This window comes from Amblyomma mixtum, chromosome 2, assembly GCF_055824585.1.
Source record: "Amblyomma mixtum isolate Tamu chromosome 2, ASM5582458v1, whole genome shotgun sequence".
Classification (NCBI taxonomy): Eukaryota; Metazoa; Arthropoda; class Arachnida; order Ixodida; family Ixodidae; genus Amblyomma; species Amblyomma mixtum.
The window spans coordinates 145,283,464-145,300,916 of record NC_143013.1 but is presented as its reverse complement, the minus strand read 5'-3'; the positions used below and the strand labels follow the sequence as shown (position 1 = coordinate 145,300,916).

Sequence of the window (17,453 nt, the reverse complement as noted above, 5' to 3'; positions counted from 1 at the left end):
TTGTGTCACGTTCCTCTTACATCTTCCGTTGCGGACGTTTTCATTGTACAAGATTCAGGCTTCAATCTTTCTTCTGTGTCTGCTTGCGATAAAGCTTTTTTACAAGTTCGATATGCTCCAGCTCCATCAAAAAGACATTTTAATGAATTTCAGGTTTCAGGTTATAGGTTTATTCTTGAATTGATGAACACAAAAGTGCAGAAACCAAGTTAGTCGAGGGGGTTTCAGTGCTGTCAGGAGGACCCGCTGTAACGAACACTTAAGACAAAGCAGAAGTTACGAAAGAAGTTACGAAAGAAGTTACCGAAACTACTATGAATTGTCTGAGAAAGTTATTGGCTGTTATTAAAGCGCCATCGGAAAAATACATCAGTCCAGAAATATATTTAGCAAATGCAAAGAATGTAACAGAGGTGATGTAGAACTAAAGCAATTGACCATTTGCAGAAGCCTGTAAGTCGTCTTCTCTGCAAGGATTGTTTTCCAACCAAAAGATCTCGAACGCAAAGGGCACACGCACAATCTTCGAGCAAATGAAAACTCCGGATGGTAGCACTCTGCTTGCAGCAGAGTCCAGTTAGGAAAAGGAGGGACTCTGTCCGTTTTCACACTGCGGTGGGGAGTGGGTTGTTCCTTGGTCTGGCCAGGTGTGCGGGAGAGGGGGAGAGGAGGGAAGGGTGGAAGTTGGAGCCACGGTGTTATTGAGATGAAAATTTTTTGAATGTTTAGTCTTAGGTACCTCACTACTGCCGGCACAGGAACAAATGCCCATTTCTTCTATTTTGCTGCCTCGCCTCTACTGCAATGATACCGAATGTATCTTGACACACTTGCTGCCTCGTTTGGCCTTCCCGAACTGAAAGATAGTGATGTCGTTGCAATGCATTGTCTCCCCTGAAAAGCTGATAAAACCCCAGGGGTAATTGTTCGCTTCGCCCAGCAATCTCTGAGGGAACGGTGGTTCGAAAAACGCAAGCAACTAAAGGAGGAGAATTCATCGACGTACCCCCTTTGCCAAAAGTAACCGAGCAACAGTTTCTTGCTTCTCAACCGTATAATGGAGCCTTTACGGCAGCCCTAAAGACCGAACGGTGCCATAATGTAAGGACAAGGTCCCCTTTCCCTGTCTCTTTCCGTCAGCATCGAGTAGCAAAGACTCCGACAATCCATAAAGTTCGACGTCATGGGCTGACACAATTCCTTGGCGCCGTGACGGTGAGCGATGGTGGAGAGGGCCGCAACGCACACAAGGCTAGGCGCTCTTCGGGGTTTCCTTCTCCCCTGTTCTGCGACGCGCGCTGGCGAGATAGCGTCCGTGCGGTGCTGTTCATGCGTCGAATTTGCGCCGAATTTTGTGAAAATGGTCCTTTTGGTGTGTTAGAACAAATGAAGCCCTAGTGCTGGCAGCACGCATGTTGAACAGGAGCAGCGGCTGCAGCACTAGCCTAATCGGTAGTCCATACATTTGAATACTGTTGGAGCTGCGCATTTGTTGCGTAAAATATTTACTTTTCGAACGCCCTGCCGTACCATAAGTACAGTGAATAGAATTCTGTAATTGCTGGCCACTGGATACATGAACGTATCAACTATTATGGGAAGAGACCGGTAATCCAGAAATGTACTTTCTCCATTGTTGTTTACTTCCTTACCTGCATATATCATGACATCGCCATGACATCGACTGGGGCTGGGCACATGTGCTGCCCACCGAAAAGACGCTACGTCCTCGCCTGCACTTGGAATAATTAATCACCCAAACTACTAGTCACACCCTAAACCGCAACGATGGAAATCTGAACCCAGTCTACGCACGCTCCCTGCGCCCTCTTTTCAAGCATATTTAAAGCCACTCAGCTGCTTGCTTCAATTCAATGTGAAGAAGGCTCCCGGACAGGAGCCGAAACGTCTTGTTTTTGTTTTTTTCTTCTGTTCGGCGTTCTTGCTTCACCGTCGACGAGGCGAGTTTTTGTCCAACTCTCGACTTCATATTGAATTGTGTTCCCGGCAGAGCCACCGATAAATTTATGTTCGCTGAAGCGCACGTGTAAGGGTGTGCCTGCGTCGACAGCAGTTTCTCTTGTACCGCGGCTAGCACATGATAGCGCATTTGGAAACGCGGGGACAGATATTTGCAGTGTTGAGGAGGACACAACTGCACTGCTGCGCTATCGGGATCACCGTGCTTACTTAGAACCGTGTTGCGGCTGCATTTCTTTTCTTGTACATTTATGTGTTGTCTTGTTAGACGGTAATAGTGGTACTGTCTCTGCTGCATGTGGTGTGCTAGTCGTCCGACGATACCATGGATCACGAACCTCCATAGGATGGAGAAGCTTTCTTCATAGCAGAAGCCTTCTTCAAAGAGGCCGGCAGCTGGCATGGCTAATAAGTTTCAGCAGGCACTTTTCTCGTTCTGCTGTTCTTCTTTCTACGTATATCTATGCAAGCAACATGTGCAAAGCCAAAGCCCGAAAATTCAAATAACTTTAACGGATACGAGATTTCCTTCGAATGCAGTGGTCATACGAAAGGTCACGAGGAAATAAGCTAGCCGCGGACGGCACATGAGGGGTTAAATATAGAGATATTGGGAGAGGCCTTTGTATTGCAGTGGGAGTCGTCATACCGAGGATGGTTATGAAGAAGGCATGAAATGCTTTGGGGATAATCGAACATATGAAACGTAAACCGAGGAATGGTAAAGCAATAGAAAAGTAAAAGCCAACAGCCCGCATTGGGCATCTGTCAAACCAGACCTTTGGGTGATGATGACGATGATGTTTCGAACCCACAGTTGGGAACTAAGGAAGTTAAGAATGAATAGAGGGACACGCCGGAATCACGTTCGCGCCAGATCGTGCTTGATAGCCGGTGTGTTAACTATTGAGAAGAGACGTAAGATCATGCTCAAGAGCACTGCGTGCTTTAGAGCAGGATCAGTACTCCGTCCCAGTGGGAAGCCATCCTGTCTAGCAAAGACCTGGACGGCCAGCTCTCTCTCTCTCTGCTCCCACATATTCCGGTGGTTATCAGCAGACATGCTTTCGAAAAACCGTTAATGGTCAACCTCCTCCTGAACAACACGTACCTTTCCTGTCACCTTTTCAAGACTGTAGTTTTCTTTTTTGCTTGAGTACAAGTGTACTCGTGTACGTAGCCATGTGCAGTATGTAAACTTCGCACTGTATAGCTTATTAGTGGTCGCGCCTTAATACGAGTGTGCGGCATAGGGAAGTTTATCCCCCCTTCTCTTGGCGTACCCTTTATGTTACCTCATACAGTTTTGGCTATTGTGGTTTTCTTATAGCCCACTTTCACCCCGCCGCGGTGGCTCAGTGGTTGCGGCTCTCGGCTCTGCTGACCCGAAAGACGCGGGTTCGATCCCGGCTGTGGCGGCTGAAATTCGATGAAGGCGAAATTATAAAGGCCCGTGTGCTGTGCGATGTCAGTGCACTTTAAGGAACCCTAGGTGGTCGAAATTTCCGAAGTCCTTCACTACGGCGTCTCTCATAGCCTGAGTTGCTTTGGGACGCTAAACAACAACAAACCAACACACTATAGCCCACGTTTTCTCTTGTGCAAATGGCTGATGAGTCCTCAGTAAACTGTACCCTTATCCTGAACTATCATTGAAGAATATTGTGTTAACAGTCGATCTAAGGAACACTTGTCCTCCCACAGAACGAAAAGTGCAATCGCGAATGACAATATACGGCTACAGTTTCGGAGACTTCAGCAGTCTTTGCTAGTGCTTTACTTTTAATGATGGAGAACCGCCGCAGTTCAAGTAGCATAATAATTTACCCGAACTAGACGAATTGTATGTAACATACAAGGGAATTTGGGCTCCACTGCTCAAGCTACACACTTCATACCTTTTCATACTTTAAAAAAAATCTTTGATCACATGTATGCCTCCTGACGATTGTAATATAGCTAATATTACCTCAATTTTTAATGATGCAGACATTACTAATACTTTGTATTTTTGACCAGGAGGCCTAACCTTAGTGTGCCATAAGCTTTTAGCCCCCATTGTATCGAAATATGTTCGCCACTTTTTAACTTGCAACAAATTTTTAATGAGTACCAATGCGGGTTTCGGGAGAGGTGCGCTTGTCAACGGTGGCTCATCTACTGGGATGCGTGCACGATATTTTTAAAATAATTGATAGTAGGGACACACAGATGTTATTTTCTTACACTTAAAAAACGTTTTCGACCAGGTTAATCACCCAGAATTTCTAATAAGGGCAAAAACTATTTTGGGACATGACTGCAGAATTCAATGGGTGGATGACTTTCGAAGCGGTCGCAGGCAGTTTGTTGGCATTAGAAAAAAGACGTCCGATTGTTGCGAAGTTTGGTGAGATGTGCCACAGAGCCCCTCTTGGACCCCTCTTATTTTCTGATAATGCAACGTATCACTATAGTGGCCGTTAGTTGGCGCTCAAGGCCGCCGGAAAGGGGTGCTATTTTTTTTCGTTTGCAAAAAAAAAAAAAATAATAACACCCCTTTCCTGCGGCCTTGAGCGCGAACGAACGGCCACTATAGTGATACGTGGCAATATATATCAATAACTTGATCCGGTATTCGCCAGTAAAAGTACGGCTATTCGCAGACGAATATACAATCTATAATAAAATCATACCCTTTACTGATCAAGTTCAGCTAATTGGTTCTTTATTCCCAATCGAGAATTGGTGTACTCAGGGGCAGATGTCCTTAAACGCGCACAAGACAGTTCGCAGGACAATTACTGACAACTTTTAACCGCTGAACTATGTACAAACTTTACAAGGCATCCTCCTTTCTCATGTATAACTAAATAAAAGCATATCGGTGCGACCATAATTTCAAAACTTTTGCTGGACAAAACATGTTGGTTACATTGCCCGAAAGATTACGCTACACCAGATGTGTCCTAAACAGGCTTTCACAGACACAAAACTGACTGTGTACAAGTGACCCGTGCTTGCGGTTTCTGGCATAAAATGGTAACGTGTACAGTAGAAACATAAACAAGGTAGTTTAACCTCTCATATGTGCAATTATCGCTTTTTTGCAGTATCATGTGCATGTTAACCCTAGACTTTGTATAACATCTCGATATCTTTTTGATTCGTTTACTCCACCTCTTATTTTTGTAAATTTATGATAAAATGTAGCTGTGGCTTCAAGTATAGCAATTGATATCTTGTATAGAATTCTTTTGTCCTGCTGTCACTCTTGCCTGCCGCCGGCTTCCAGGCCTCGTCAAGTTGTTGCTACATCTTTTTGCCTGGGAGACCGTCAACATCGTGAAATGTTGAAAATAACGGTGAATTCAACTGAATTTATGCTTGTGGAACCCTTACTTGGATACCCATGTGAAATATGGGGCCCATGCCACAAAACGTCTCTCTCTATGCCTAAGAAGGCGCAGAGGTGGGGGCAATTACGGTCCAATTTCTCCCCATTCCGACTTTTGCATTAGGTGCCCCCCCCCCCCCCCCCCTTTTATGCCAAAGCGAATTTGCGTCTGATTTTTCACAGACCAAAAGCAAAAAATACTGTCTTATGCTATCATAAGTGGTTTAGTTCACGAGAAGAAAGAGCAGTACGTAAATGAAGTAAAGCACGTTAAGTCGCAATAGAAATACCAAGTACACCCGGCCAAATATTTAGCTGGCGTGCGTGGCGGCCGCGTTTTCCGTGCTCCTGGAGCACAGGCTCACTAAGCCCGTGCTTAGTATTGAGCATTGATCAAGTTTGCTTCATCCCAAAGCGCAGGTGCGCAGAAAAAGCGGCAGTTGCGCACGCCAGCTAAAGATTTGGCCGGCTGTACTTTCAAATAGAAAGGTTTTTAAAAGACTGTTTCTAATAGACCGTTTTTCCTGTCATGCGATCCGACCGGAATAGTTTTACAAACCAGGTTGTAAACGTACGAAGTCGAGAGCAGCTTTCTACCCTTGTTTCCAGATATTTATATCAATATTGCATCTAGGTGGCATACAGTATTTTAGTGACTGTATTGGCTGTACTGACCTTGTTTTGATTGTGCTGCCTCGTGTTTACCGTATAATGCTTGTACCCGCTCCTACCAATAGTATGTAAAAAGAAATGAATGAATGAATAAATAAATAAATAAATAAAAATCTCCGAATATGTTTTTTGCCGCAAACATCGTTGTCACTCCGTCACAGCGTCACAGCCGATGTGGCAAGCGTCTGTTCACCCTCCTTAATAGACCTCTTAATTCTTTATATGTTAAACCTACAGCTGCTCTGCCGTAGGGCTAGCCACATTTTCGTTCAGTCCAAACGCAAAAAGCACCGGTGTGCTGTCTTCCGGAGCCCGCCTCTACGGCACGCCCTTCCTTCCTTCCTTCCTTCCTTCCTTCCTTCCTTCCTTCCTTCCTTCCTTCCTTCCTTCCTTCCTTCCTTCCTTCCTTCCTTCCTTCCTTCCTTCCTTCCTTCCTTCCTTCCTTCCTTCTTTCCTTTCCTTCCTTCCTTTCCTTCCTTCCTTCCTTCCTTCCTTCCTTCCTTCCTTCCTTCCTTCCTTCCTTCCTTCCTTCCTTCCTTCCTTCCTTCCTTCCTTCCTTCCTGTTATGTATACCCACAACAACAACTCGGCTTCGCATCCTGTGGCGCCACCTCTACGTGGCCACCTCACTCCTAACAAGGCTCCACAGCCAGCGCCACCTACGTAACAGCAAAACAAGCACAAATCCTGAATAAACCTCAGTTCCTTTTCTGTTCACAACTGGGCTGGTCCGTGTCGTCAGTCTCTCCGACAATAACCAAACATAACATGGTGTCAGAATAACCTAGAACCCCGTAAACAAGGCCGGTGTGTTTCTGCAACCACCTCCTCAATTCGAGCCCGGCGACAACCCGCACCAGGCATGGAAGGACCGACCCGTATGGCTCCGAAATAGCCGCAACTGGGAAAAAGCCACCGTGGTAAACGTGGGCCCAGAGCCTAGAAGGTACACTGTGAAAACAGACACCAGAGGCATCTTCGTAAGAAATCTGATCCACCTGCGACCTCGAACGGCGGAACGTCCTACTGCCCAAACTTCGCCAGAAGACTACGAGGTAATCGATTCAAGCACTCCTCAACAGAACCCAGAATATCCGGTCCTTCCTCCCCAACCACTTCAAGTACCTCCTCGCCCACCTCATACTACTCGATCAGGAAGAAGGATCAAGCCTCCTGCACGTTATCCAAGCGCAATCAGTGACTTCAGATAACCAGGATATTCCGTGTGCAACCTTCTCAATTTTCGTTAAAGAAGGGCGTGTTATGTATACCCACAACAACAACTCGGCTTCGCATCCTGTGGCGCCACCTCTACGTGAACACCTCACTCCTAACAAGGCTCCACAGCCAGCGCCACCTACGTAACAGCAAACCAAGCTCAAATCCTGAATAAACCTCAGTTCCTTTTCTGTTCACAACTGGGCTGGTCCGTGTCGTCAGTCTCTCCGACAATAACCAAACATAACACTTCCTTCCTTCCTTCCTTCCTTCCTTCCTTCCTTCCTTCCTTCCTTCCTTCCTTCCTTCCTTCCTTCCTTCCTTCCTTCCTTCCTTCCTTCCTCCCTTCCTTCCTTCCTTCCTTCCTTCTCTCCTTCTCGCTCTCGTCCTTTCTCTCTCTCTCCTTTCTTCCTTCATTTATTTCCTTTTTTCTTCTCTCTCTCTTCCTTTCTCTGTTTCTTCTTTCTTCCTTTCTTTCCTTCCTTCCTTCTTTCTTTCTTTCTTTCTTTCAATCTTTCTTTTTTCCTTTCCTCTTCCTGTTTTCTATTTTGTTCAATATTTTTAGTCTTAAGCCGAAAGCCTTTAATGGCTCATTCTCCCGTCTGTCCGGCGTTTCATCCAGCGCCTGGCGTAACTCATGGACGAGCATAGCTGCTAAAGGTGACGTCATCTATGATGGGTATCCACCGAGATATACGAGACAGATACTGCGTCATTTCCTTTCCTGAAATACAATTTCCATTTTCTTCATTACGACACCTTTTTCCATCCTTATTTCACCCCCCCCCCCCCGACACCTCTTACGACACCTCTTTCCCTTTCATCTTTCACCCCCTCTTCCCCCCCCCATCCCGGCTTCCTCTACTGTGCTGTTCGGGTGTCCACCGAGATGACAGCGAATTACTGCGCCATTTCTTCTCCTCAAAAATGCGTTGCGTTCAAAGGTAGTTTTCAACGGGCAAGGCATCGCGCCGAACGGGCGATGGCGTTCCGTGAACTCCCTGGCAGCGTTGCAACACGCTGGTGCTTTCGACTCCGGAAGGCGAAGCTTATTAATTGCTAATTAGTAATTACTTAGTACTTCGCCAGTAATCAAATGTGACGTCATTCAGTAGTGACGTCACCAGTGCCACAGAGGCAGTCAAAGTGGTGTGGAAATCGCTTTCGCCTCTACGCACTATAGACGGTCAAAATGCCCCCGAATTTTTTGTTCGCGCCCCTCCTTCACGGCGCGATCCAAGTGTCCACCGAGAATTTAGATAGCTACTGCGCCCTGTCAGTTTTCACTAGCCCTGGTTGGTAACACAATTGCTTAGGTATCAACCTTTCGACCAGGGTTGCTCTTTTTTTTTCTTTGTACCTTCCAACTGCCTTTATGCCCTGAGGTAATAAAGAACATTGCCACAAAAAGACGAAGATGCGGGCGGTGCTTCGGGATGGAGCGTGCAACATAAGCCCGAAGCAATGAAAAATATCATATTTCATCTGTAATCATGTCGTCTTGTTGCTTGGCTTGCCACGTTGCATCATTTGATGTGATGTGCTGGGGGTATCCCCAGCACATCACATCAAATGACCAAGTCGTCATCTTGGTCGCTGGAGCATCGCCGCCCTCTGCTCGAGGAGACCAGATCTATGCCTCCGGCTTAAGCCCAGCTCGACTTGACCGGAACCAACCAGTCAATTTTCCCCGCCCGTCCCCAGCCCCGCACACAAGACACTACGACCAGTTCGAGACGCGCTATTACCCGACGACTACAAGAACCAAGACGGCACACTCGCCCAGGCTGTCCGCCGAGTACATAAACCTTTACCTACGGCTCTGGACTACCGACCGCTGGACCTGAAGCTCCGGGGGCAACCGTTCATCAGATCATCTCATTCATTTTGATGGCAATCCTTTCTTGAAACTTCTATTCGATCTGGACAAACTTACCGTCACCTAACCCTTCAGTGTTAAAGGAATCAGTCACGACGTTCGCTCGGTGGCCCCGGACAATGTTACATAGAAGACGAAGAAGCGAGCAGTGGCGCGGGACGGATCGGTCGCGCTAGGCCCGCAGCGATAAAAAAAATCATAGTACATCTGTCATAATGTGGTCGTGTTCCTTGACTTGCCACGTCGCATCATTATGGTTTAAACGAGAGTTCGTTACTTCCTTATGCTTTCATGAGAGGTGTTTCGCGTAGCTTTCGCCCTCACGATTCCATTCCGCTCCGAGTGGCACTTCCGGCTTAAAACATTCTTATCCGCCGACGTGGTCGAGGGTGGGTGCTGTTAATGGTATGCTCCTGAAAGGCTAGAAACTCGTTATCGCTCAAAGCCATCTGGAAGGGCAGTTAACTTGCGTACAAGTTATCATCACTTGCGTAGGTGTTAAAAACTTACACGTTATTAAGAAATGCATGTACGATCACCACTACTACAAGCAGAGTTGTGATATGAAAGGCCAATATTCAGGAGCAAAGCAGTGATGGAGATTTATTTTTGTTTCTTTCATTTGATCGACGTACTTCATCTTCAATGTCGGAAGCAGGGCTGTTAAAGTGTTTCCGCAATTTACAACTAGAGAAAGCGTGGCCTTTCGGCTGACATTTTAGTCGAAAGTTTTGATCAGAAAGTTGCCTCTGTTTCAAATGTCTCAGTGCTGACAGTTTTATTGTTTCAGTGGGCGGGCAAACTCATCTAACTCTTGAAAACGGAATCTTCGAACCTTAGAACAGGATAAAAGAGTTTCGATTCGATGGGCTACAATTACAAGAGAACGTCCACACAGAGCGAAATTAACAGGGATCGATGGAGAAACGGAATCCACTAGTCAACGATTCGACAACAGGTTATCTTTTTTGACAGGACAATGCACTCATTATTGGCAAGAGCTAACTAGGTAGATTTTACTGCGAAAGTCACGGGACGGCAGGACTAGTGCCCTCTTGCAACTTATCTGCGTACTAATAAACTAGATTAGCAGCAAGAATCAAGTTAATTAGGGCCTTAAATACGAGGCGGAAGAGTGGGGATGGGGAGAGGTTGGGGTGGGGTCGGCTTAAAGGTGCCGAACGTTGACGTAGTAAAGATGCTATCCAGACAAGGGGAACTGCGACTGGTGGCAAGGTAAATGGGAAGTCGGGTTTACCTGACAAATATAGGTTAAAGAAATGCAGCAGAACAGCGGAGCAATTACGGGGAGAGTAAATGCAAGAAAAGGGGTAGCAGACACAAGAGGACCGGGAAAGAACTGCGCAGAAAAGCGTGCCTCCTCTCAACGAATGCCAACGAATGCCAACGAATGTGTCATCCCCTTTTTTCCTGTGTGTGTGTGTCTTTTGCGCCATTCTGAACTACAATCATGAACCAACTAGCCCCAAAGCAAGTTCTTCTGAATGCCAAAAATATTAGCAAGAAAAAATAGCGGAGGAGGTGTGCGGAGGGAACGCATTCTCGAAGAGATGATAGTTTGGGCACAGCAGATGATAAAAATAAAATAATGAAGAAGGAGAGATAACAAAAATATACGAAGCGAAGTTCTGTTATTGATGGTGTAGCGGGTTTCTCTTCTTTAATATACCTTTTACGCTGGCTGTGGCCGGCTCCAAAAACGTAAGAAAGGATTACGGCGGCGACAGTTTGTTTTGCTGACGTTTCTCCCTGTTCGTTGCGATGTTTTCATCCTGTGGAATAACGGAATAGTAATGTCTCCGAATTCTTTGTGTCTTGCATATTATCTCTTGTAATTGGGGCTGATTGGAGAATAAGTAGTTTAACTTTCTCAAAGTCAACATCACGTGAAGTAAAAGTTTATGAAACTACATTTGAAGTCCCGTCTCTCTGATGGATTGTTTCATACAGAAGTGCTGTAGCGTTACATAACATTACAAGGCACAACTAAAAGTCATCAGGTCTAAGATGAAGTCGCTGCCTGTGTTTCTAACAGAAGTCCCAATTTGCAAATATTAGGCGGTCTTGCATGTGGATCGAGAGTACCAACCTACTAACACCAGCGGTATCTTACTGAGACTAAGGAATATCACGAGATTGCTGAAGTTCGCGTTGCGCGTAGATGTGGCATTTGGTGTTTCAGAAAATATTTATCAAGTACATCGCTCTTATTAGCTTTGGCTATTATTTTCTCAGAATATTCTTTTCTTTAGGACGGGAATTATGTTCGACAGGCATTGTTTTTTCCTTCGCCGTAGTTTGTTCTAGTGTGCCATTGTGTTTATTTCATATTTTTCGGGTCAACCTAACCTCTCCTTTATCAAGCAACATGTCGCAGTGCCCCTTGCCCGGACAACAGCTTTACCATGTCCATGTTCGAAACCTAGCTACATCTCCATCCACCAACCCATCTATCACCGGTCATCGTGCTCAGAGGTAAGGTCCTATATCAGCCTTGCCAATGATGAAAGCGCTGCCTAGCCGAAGAGAAGTTCTCTTGTGGAAACTTTGGATGGCAGACTTAGGCTCTCCCTGCATCACCGAAAATTTTTATGAGAAAGCATTACACGTCCCATTAAAACAAAATCCGGTGTCCGTCGACGCCCATGGCACGAAATTCTACATTGATGTCAGCATGTTCTGTCATGACGTCAGGAGTAGACCATGAGAGAGTAACACATACAGCAAATAAAAATTAATGAAATTTTTTCCGAAGGTGCAGGGAATTGAATGAAACAAATTCAGACTGCGAGGTGAGCAGGCAACCACAAAACAGCGTTGGTTCTGGGCGAATAAAGGATAACCTAGTAATATGCGCTTCCTTACGAGTGTGTGATAATGAGTATCATTTGAAAGAAGGGAAATGTTTAATGAACCTCGCAACAGAGAATGCTTTCGCATTCGAAGCATGTAAGTTCCCCACGTAATCTTGTTTGCTGGTGTCAAGAGTCCCATCTGCCTGTCTCCTGTCTGCAAAGGGAAGCCCTGCTTTTTTTTTTTTTACGGTGAAGACATGCGGCGTTTAGGAGCTTGAATATCATGTCGACAGCGACAAATGTACGGCACTGCTGCTCCGGAAGACGATGGAGAGGAAACAATTCCTGCTGCTGGAGTGAGCGTAGACTGCGGGGCTGTTCTGATTAGTGGGAAGCAACCCCTGCTCATCATGGCTGCTCTGCATCAAAGCTCCAAGAAGCTTCGACCAATTGTTTTTTGCGGTCCATATAACGCTAATAACTTCTGAACAGAGAACATATTTGCGAAAAGCAGCCTAGCATGCCCAAGAAATAAATTACATTCATTGGTCTCTAAAGTAAGGTAGCCTAGATATTGGTGCATTAATTTCTTTAAAGCAAATGTTTTCGAGACGCTACCTGCGAGCACAACCGAGGCTTGGCGCCATGGTTGAAACATTGCGCGTTCGCACCAATTCGGAGCCTCACACAAGTAGCAAATAGAAGATGAAACCTGTGATACATGCATTTTTCGAATCCACAAATCCGTATTATATGCACTTATAGCTTGCTCTTATGTATAATTTGTGATATAATTCTCAGCCCATTTACGCGATTACATCAAACTACATGCTTCGGTCCCTAACGAAGAACATAGTTGTCCGAAATAATCAGACCATATATGCACAAGAATGACTGTGCCCACTTACCAGGATGCGTTGGGCTGCCTGAGACTCTCCAAACGTCATTATAGTTCGAAACACGGACATGGGCTGTCCTCGCAACGACCGACAATAAGGTTCGCGGCCTGCACAAGGTGCAGCGCGGGTTATTGTGGGTAGCCCACACAGCCCATTTGCCTCTGTGTTTGCAACAACAATTTCGGTGGGTTTCTAGGGTCAGGATGACTTTGAAAAAAATATAGTGCCGGATATTACGCCTTGAGGGTACAATAGGGACGTTTGGGATGTGTGTGCCTAAAACATCTACATCGGCGCCATGTGGGGGCCATGAGGGCTGGCCCCAATTGGGCTCGCCCCTTTAAAATTGGTGCGATGCCGATTTCGGAGGGGCTAACTGAGTTTAAAATCTTACGTTCGCCTTCAGTGGCTACCATATCTCACCAATATAGGACTGGTGGGGGATCTCGGTGTGTGCTACTGACATCAAGCAATGTAGGGCCAATGCGAACAGCCCCACAAAGGCTACTTGCATCGGTCCCAGATAGGAACTCTCGGGCGTGTGCGGGCAGTTCACTGGGGGCCGACTGGGGCCCGCGTTGCAAGCCCCACATTGGTCTCACCCGGGCCGATATCAGCAACCCACATTGCACCTATAGGGAGCCTCTTACTTCATTGCCCACATTGTGCAACATGGGACGGGACGCAACGTAAAAACAACACGGGCCCACAATCATCTCGCATCAGTCTCGTCTTACAATTATTCAAGGTAATAAGTGGTCGAAAATTTCACGCAAACACAGGCAGTGAAAGGACAGGACGGGGCGTAGGCTTTGGAGTCGTCAGTGCACTCGTACCTTGATGAATGGCTGTAGAGTTAGGTCAAGTTCGGAAAAAGGCCTTATGTCACTCCCATTTCGCCTGTAGATCGGCAGAAGGCTTTTGCGGAAAACTGGAACCTGACATTGCGGAGAAATGAGGGCGCTCATTCGCAGCAGTCACTTTCCCAAAACACAATGCTCAATAACGAAGACATCGATCACGCGAGGTGTATGTGTGACAAGCACCCCCGCGAGGTAGTCGCCTTGTGTCATTTGTCCCAATGAAAAGGCATTTCATATTTAAAGGGTGCAAGACGAGCATACCATGCAAATATCTCTTTTCGCAGTGCTTCGCATCCGTTCCTTGTCTTCCCTCTTTCTGTTTTCATGGGAACCACTTAAAGAAACAACTGCAACAGGCTGCGTTACGTGAAATCCCAGAAGAAAATAAAAATGAGGTTGTTCAGTTTAAAAGCCATGAGGCCCAGCTGAAAGAGGCAAGGCATGCGAGTAAACTTCCTCTTTCGGTTAAAAAAGGTGTCCAGTCCGCAAAGGAATATCGTTCGTTCCATTTAAAATGTAACCCAAATTTCAGCTACCACTTGTCTGGAAAGAATGTAGTGTGTGTTGAGCCGAGCCTGCGAAAGGTATTTTTTCTAATAGTGTGTCGTATGTTATGATAGAAAATCTGTAATCTTTTTTTTTTTTTGCCGCCTAGTTTGGTTTGGTTAATGGGGTTTAATGTCCCAAAACGACTGAGGCTACGAGAGACGCCGTAGTAAAGAGCTCCGAAAATTTCGACCACCTGGGGTTCTTTAACGTGCACTGACATCGCACAGCACACGGGCCTCTAGAATTTCGCCTTCAAGAAATTCAGCCGCCGTGGCCGGGAACGAACCCGCGTCTTTCGGGTCAGCAGCCGAGCCCCGTAACCACTGAGGCAGCGCGGCGAGGCTTTGGCACTTAGTGATGTTCAGCATAGCACAACAATTACTTTACTTCGGCGTTTTCCGACCCCATTCAAAGCTGACTTCTCACATTTTCTAGTTCTGGATAAGCTCTTGTAAACTATCGGCTGAATTGCGTGGCGCTAAAAATGCGGCTGCAGCTCCATTCTTCGGTTTGTTAGGATTTGGGATCGCGACAGGGTGCACTAATGTAAGCCGGGCCATTGAACTGCTAGGCAGTGCACATATGCCTGCACATAATGCACATAGGCATGAACATAAACATGATAACTGCAGCGCATTTTCTGTTGCGATTTACGCGTTACGCAATGTGCTGCCTGCGAAAAAATATTTCTTCATTTAACGGAAACGCAACATAAGTTTCTTATCTGATATTGGGTCTTGAGATATGCTACCCACGAGATTTTTGTCTTCATACGAAACAACAGACGCTTGTTTCCAGTTCTCGAAAAGAGAGCAGGTATTTATTGAAAAAGTTACCTAATTTATTTTAACATCGCTGTGATTCTGATTTGCTGTGCATATGAAAACCCGGGAGGAGCACGCGAAATGCTTTACAGAACTAAGACCTGCCCTCCTACTTTATCCAGCCTGCTGGTTCATTCGCCATCTCAGAGTGCAGATAATTTTCGCCTATATTTCCGCAAAGTAGCATGAAAGGTGTTCTGCGCTTCGACGTCGAGCCGATGTCGTTCACAAGCTTTCCGGTGTCTTATCCCAGAGGTTCGGGCATGAAAGGCTGGACACGAGCAGCATCCCACCGTCGACGGGCATCGTGATTCCGGTGACAAAGGAGGCGTCGTCCGAGGCCAGGAAGGCGATGCAGCGGGCTACTTCCTCCGGCTCCCCCACTCGACCCAATGCGTGCGCTGCTCCTGCCATCCTCTGAAGACGCTGCAGTGATGTGCAGATCACGGCTCGCATGAATCACAAAACTTATTTCCGAGGGCACTGAAAATTTCGCCCTGAGTTTCATATTTTACGCGGCCGAAAGACTGCACGCATGTGCGCGTACAAGCGTGTAAACCACAGAAAGAAAATTACATAAATTCTTCTGCCGATATAGTTCGGCGCTGGCTACAAAACGCTAGAGCGCATAATTCAAAATCGTACACATCAAAGCTTTTCGTCATAGCTTCATTGTTAAATGCGAGCTCTTCATAGGTTATGACGAATTTAAAATTAGAGCTTTGGTTAAGCCTGCGAGGTTGCGAAAGCGAGCGCAGCGCCTCTAACAAAAGGAAGGCGGCGCGCCGCGTCTAAAGAAGGAACGCAGTGCTCCGCGTCAAGATGGTCACGCGTGGCTACCGGCCGCCGCTGCGCGACGACTCGACTTGGTAACCCATCTCTCACCCTTGTATGACGTCACTATATGACGTCAGTAGGCATGGCATGACGTCAGAGGTCATTCTAATTGTCACGCGTGGCTACCGGCCGTAGCTGCGCGACGACTCGACTTGGTAGCCCATCTCTCACCCTGGTGTGACGTCACGCTATGACGTCACTAGGTATGGCTTGACGTCAGAGGTCATTCTAAATGTCACGCTTGGCTACCGGCCTCCGCTGCGCGACGACTCGACTTGGTAGCCCTTCTCTCATCCTGGTATGACGTCAGAGGTCATTCTAAAGGTCAAACGTGGCTACCGGCCACCGCTACGCGAAAGGCTGTTCATGAGCGTAGTATTGCTTTTATTAATAGTATTGGAACAATCATGGCGCTGAAGAGACAAACAGTGAGTCGGGCTCCTCCACATGAAGAGAATAAAGAGCTCAACAAATATCCCTAATTGAGGACCACGACTACTAAAAGAGCTAAAAAAACGTATTCATACATAGTACCCAATTTTATACTTTGCACAGAGAAGAGAAATATAGGCAGTAAATGCTGACAAAGAAAGATTAACATGGGAAAAACTAGAGCCAAATGAGAAAACACGACCGGTATCGACTGGCAATTAAGAAAGTAGTCGGATGGCTTCTGAGAAAGTTGGACGAAGACATGGCTTAAAATGAAAATCACGCCCGCCGGAGAATTGTGACTCGAGGGAGACAACGGAAGAGAGAAAGCAGAAAGACATGGCGACACTTTTACCTTTCCTGAAGACTACAGTTAGCATACATTGAACGAACGCTTCTCATTGATGCAGAGGTAGAGCGCCTGGCTCGCGACCTAGAGCAGTGGTCTTTCTCCACCACTGTTTTCTTTTCAGTATAAGTGGATCAAAACGTGTAACACTCATAAACCACGGGCGGCCCTCGTGCCCCTGATGTCGTATAGAGGAGCAGCAGTTAAGCGACCTGCCACCACCCCGAAAGGTGGCTGTTTCAAACAGCCAATGGGGTTTTTATTTATTTATTATGCGGAGCATATTAACGTAGGTTTCGGGCCTTCGCGCGACGCCCGGCGGTGGCCACCATTGACCTTGAAGTGAGATCACATGATGTGACGTCACGTGATGACGTCACACCGGCTGCAGATGGGGCCTCATATTAGGGTCCCTAGAAATACTTGCTAGTCTGCCGTCCGCGCGGAGCTCCCCTCGGAACCAGTTGGCTGCGCCTCGGATGAATGCGCAGGGGGAGCTGCACGCAATCGGAACGCTGTGCCTGCAGCGGCCGCCGTGCTGAGCCTGCCGTGGCTATGGAAGTATTGCGCGCTGCTTCTTGGTGGCGAGCACGGAATGCTGTTTTTTTTTTGCAGTACTGGTGTTTGGTGGCAAACTTCAGCCAAGACGATCTTTAAAACCTATTTAGCATGGTTCGGTAGCCGTCAGGAGCAATAATGACGAATGCCGCACTGTGTTCGGTTGCTGTTAATGCACTCGGATTTTGCAATCTTGTGAAC

The 17,453-nt window shown here is 46.6% G+C and overlaps 1 protein-coding gene across 1 annotated transcript in view; it reads right to left on the bottom strand.

The window, feature by feature from the left end:
* Positions 1–15,040: 15,040 nt before the first annotated feature.
* The window catches only part of LOC149361154 (uncharacterized), a 37,964-nt gene continuing 35,551 nt past the window's right edge, over positions 15,041–17,453 (bottom strand). Inside the window, exon 8 of the mRNA XM_089569456.1 lies at positions 15,041–15,502. Within this exon, the coding sequence (XP_089425582.1) occupies positions 15,302–15,502 (201 nt within the window). The 3' untranslated portion in view covers positions 15,041–15,301. The remainder of the gene's footprint in view (positions 15,503–17,453) is intronic.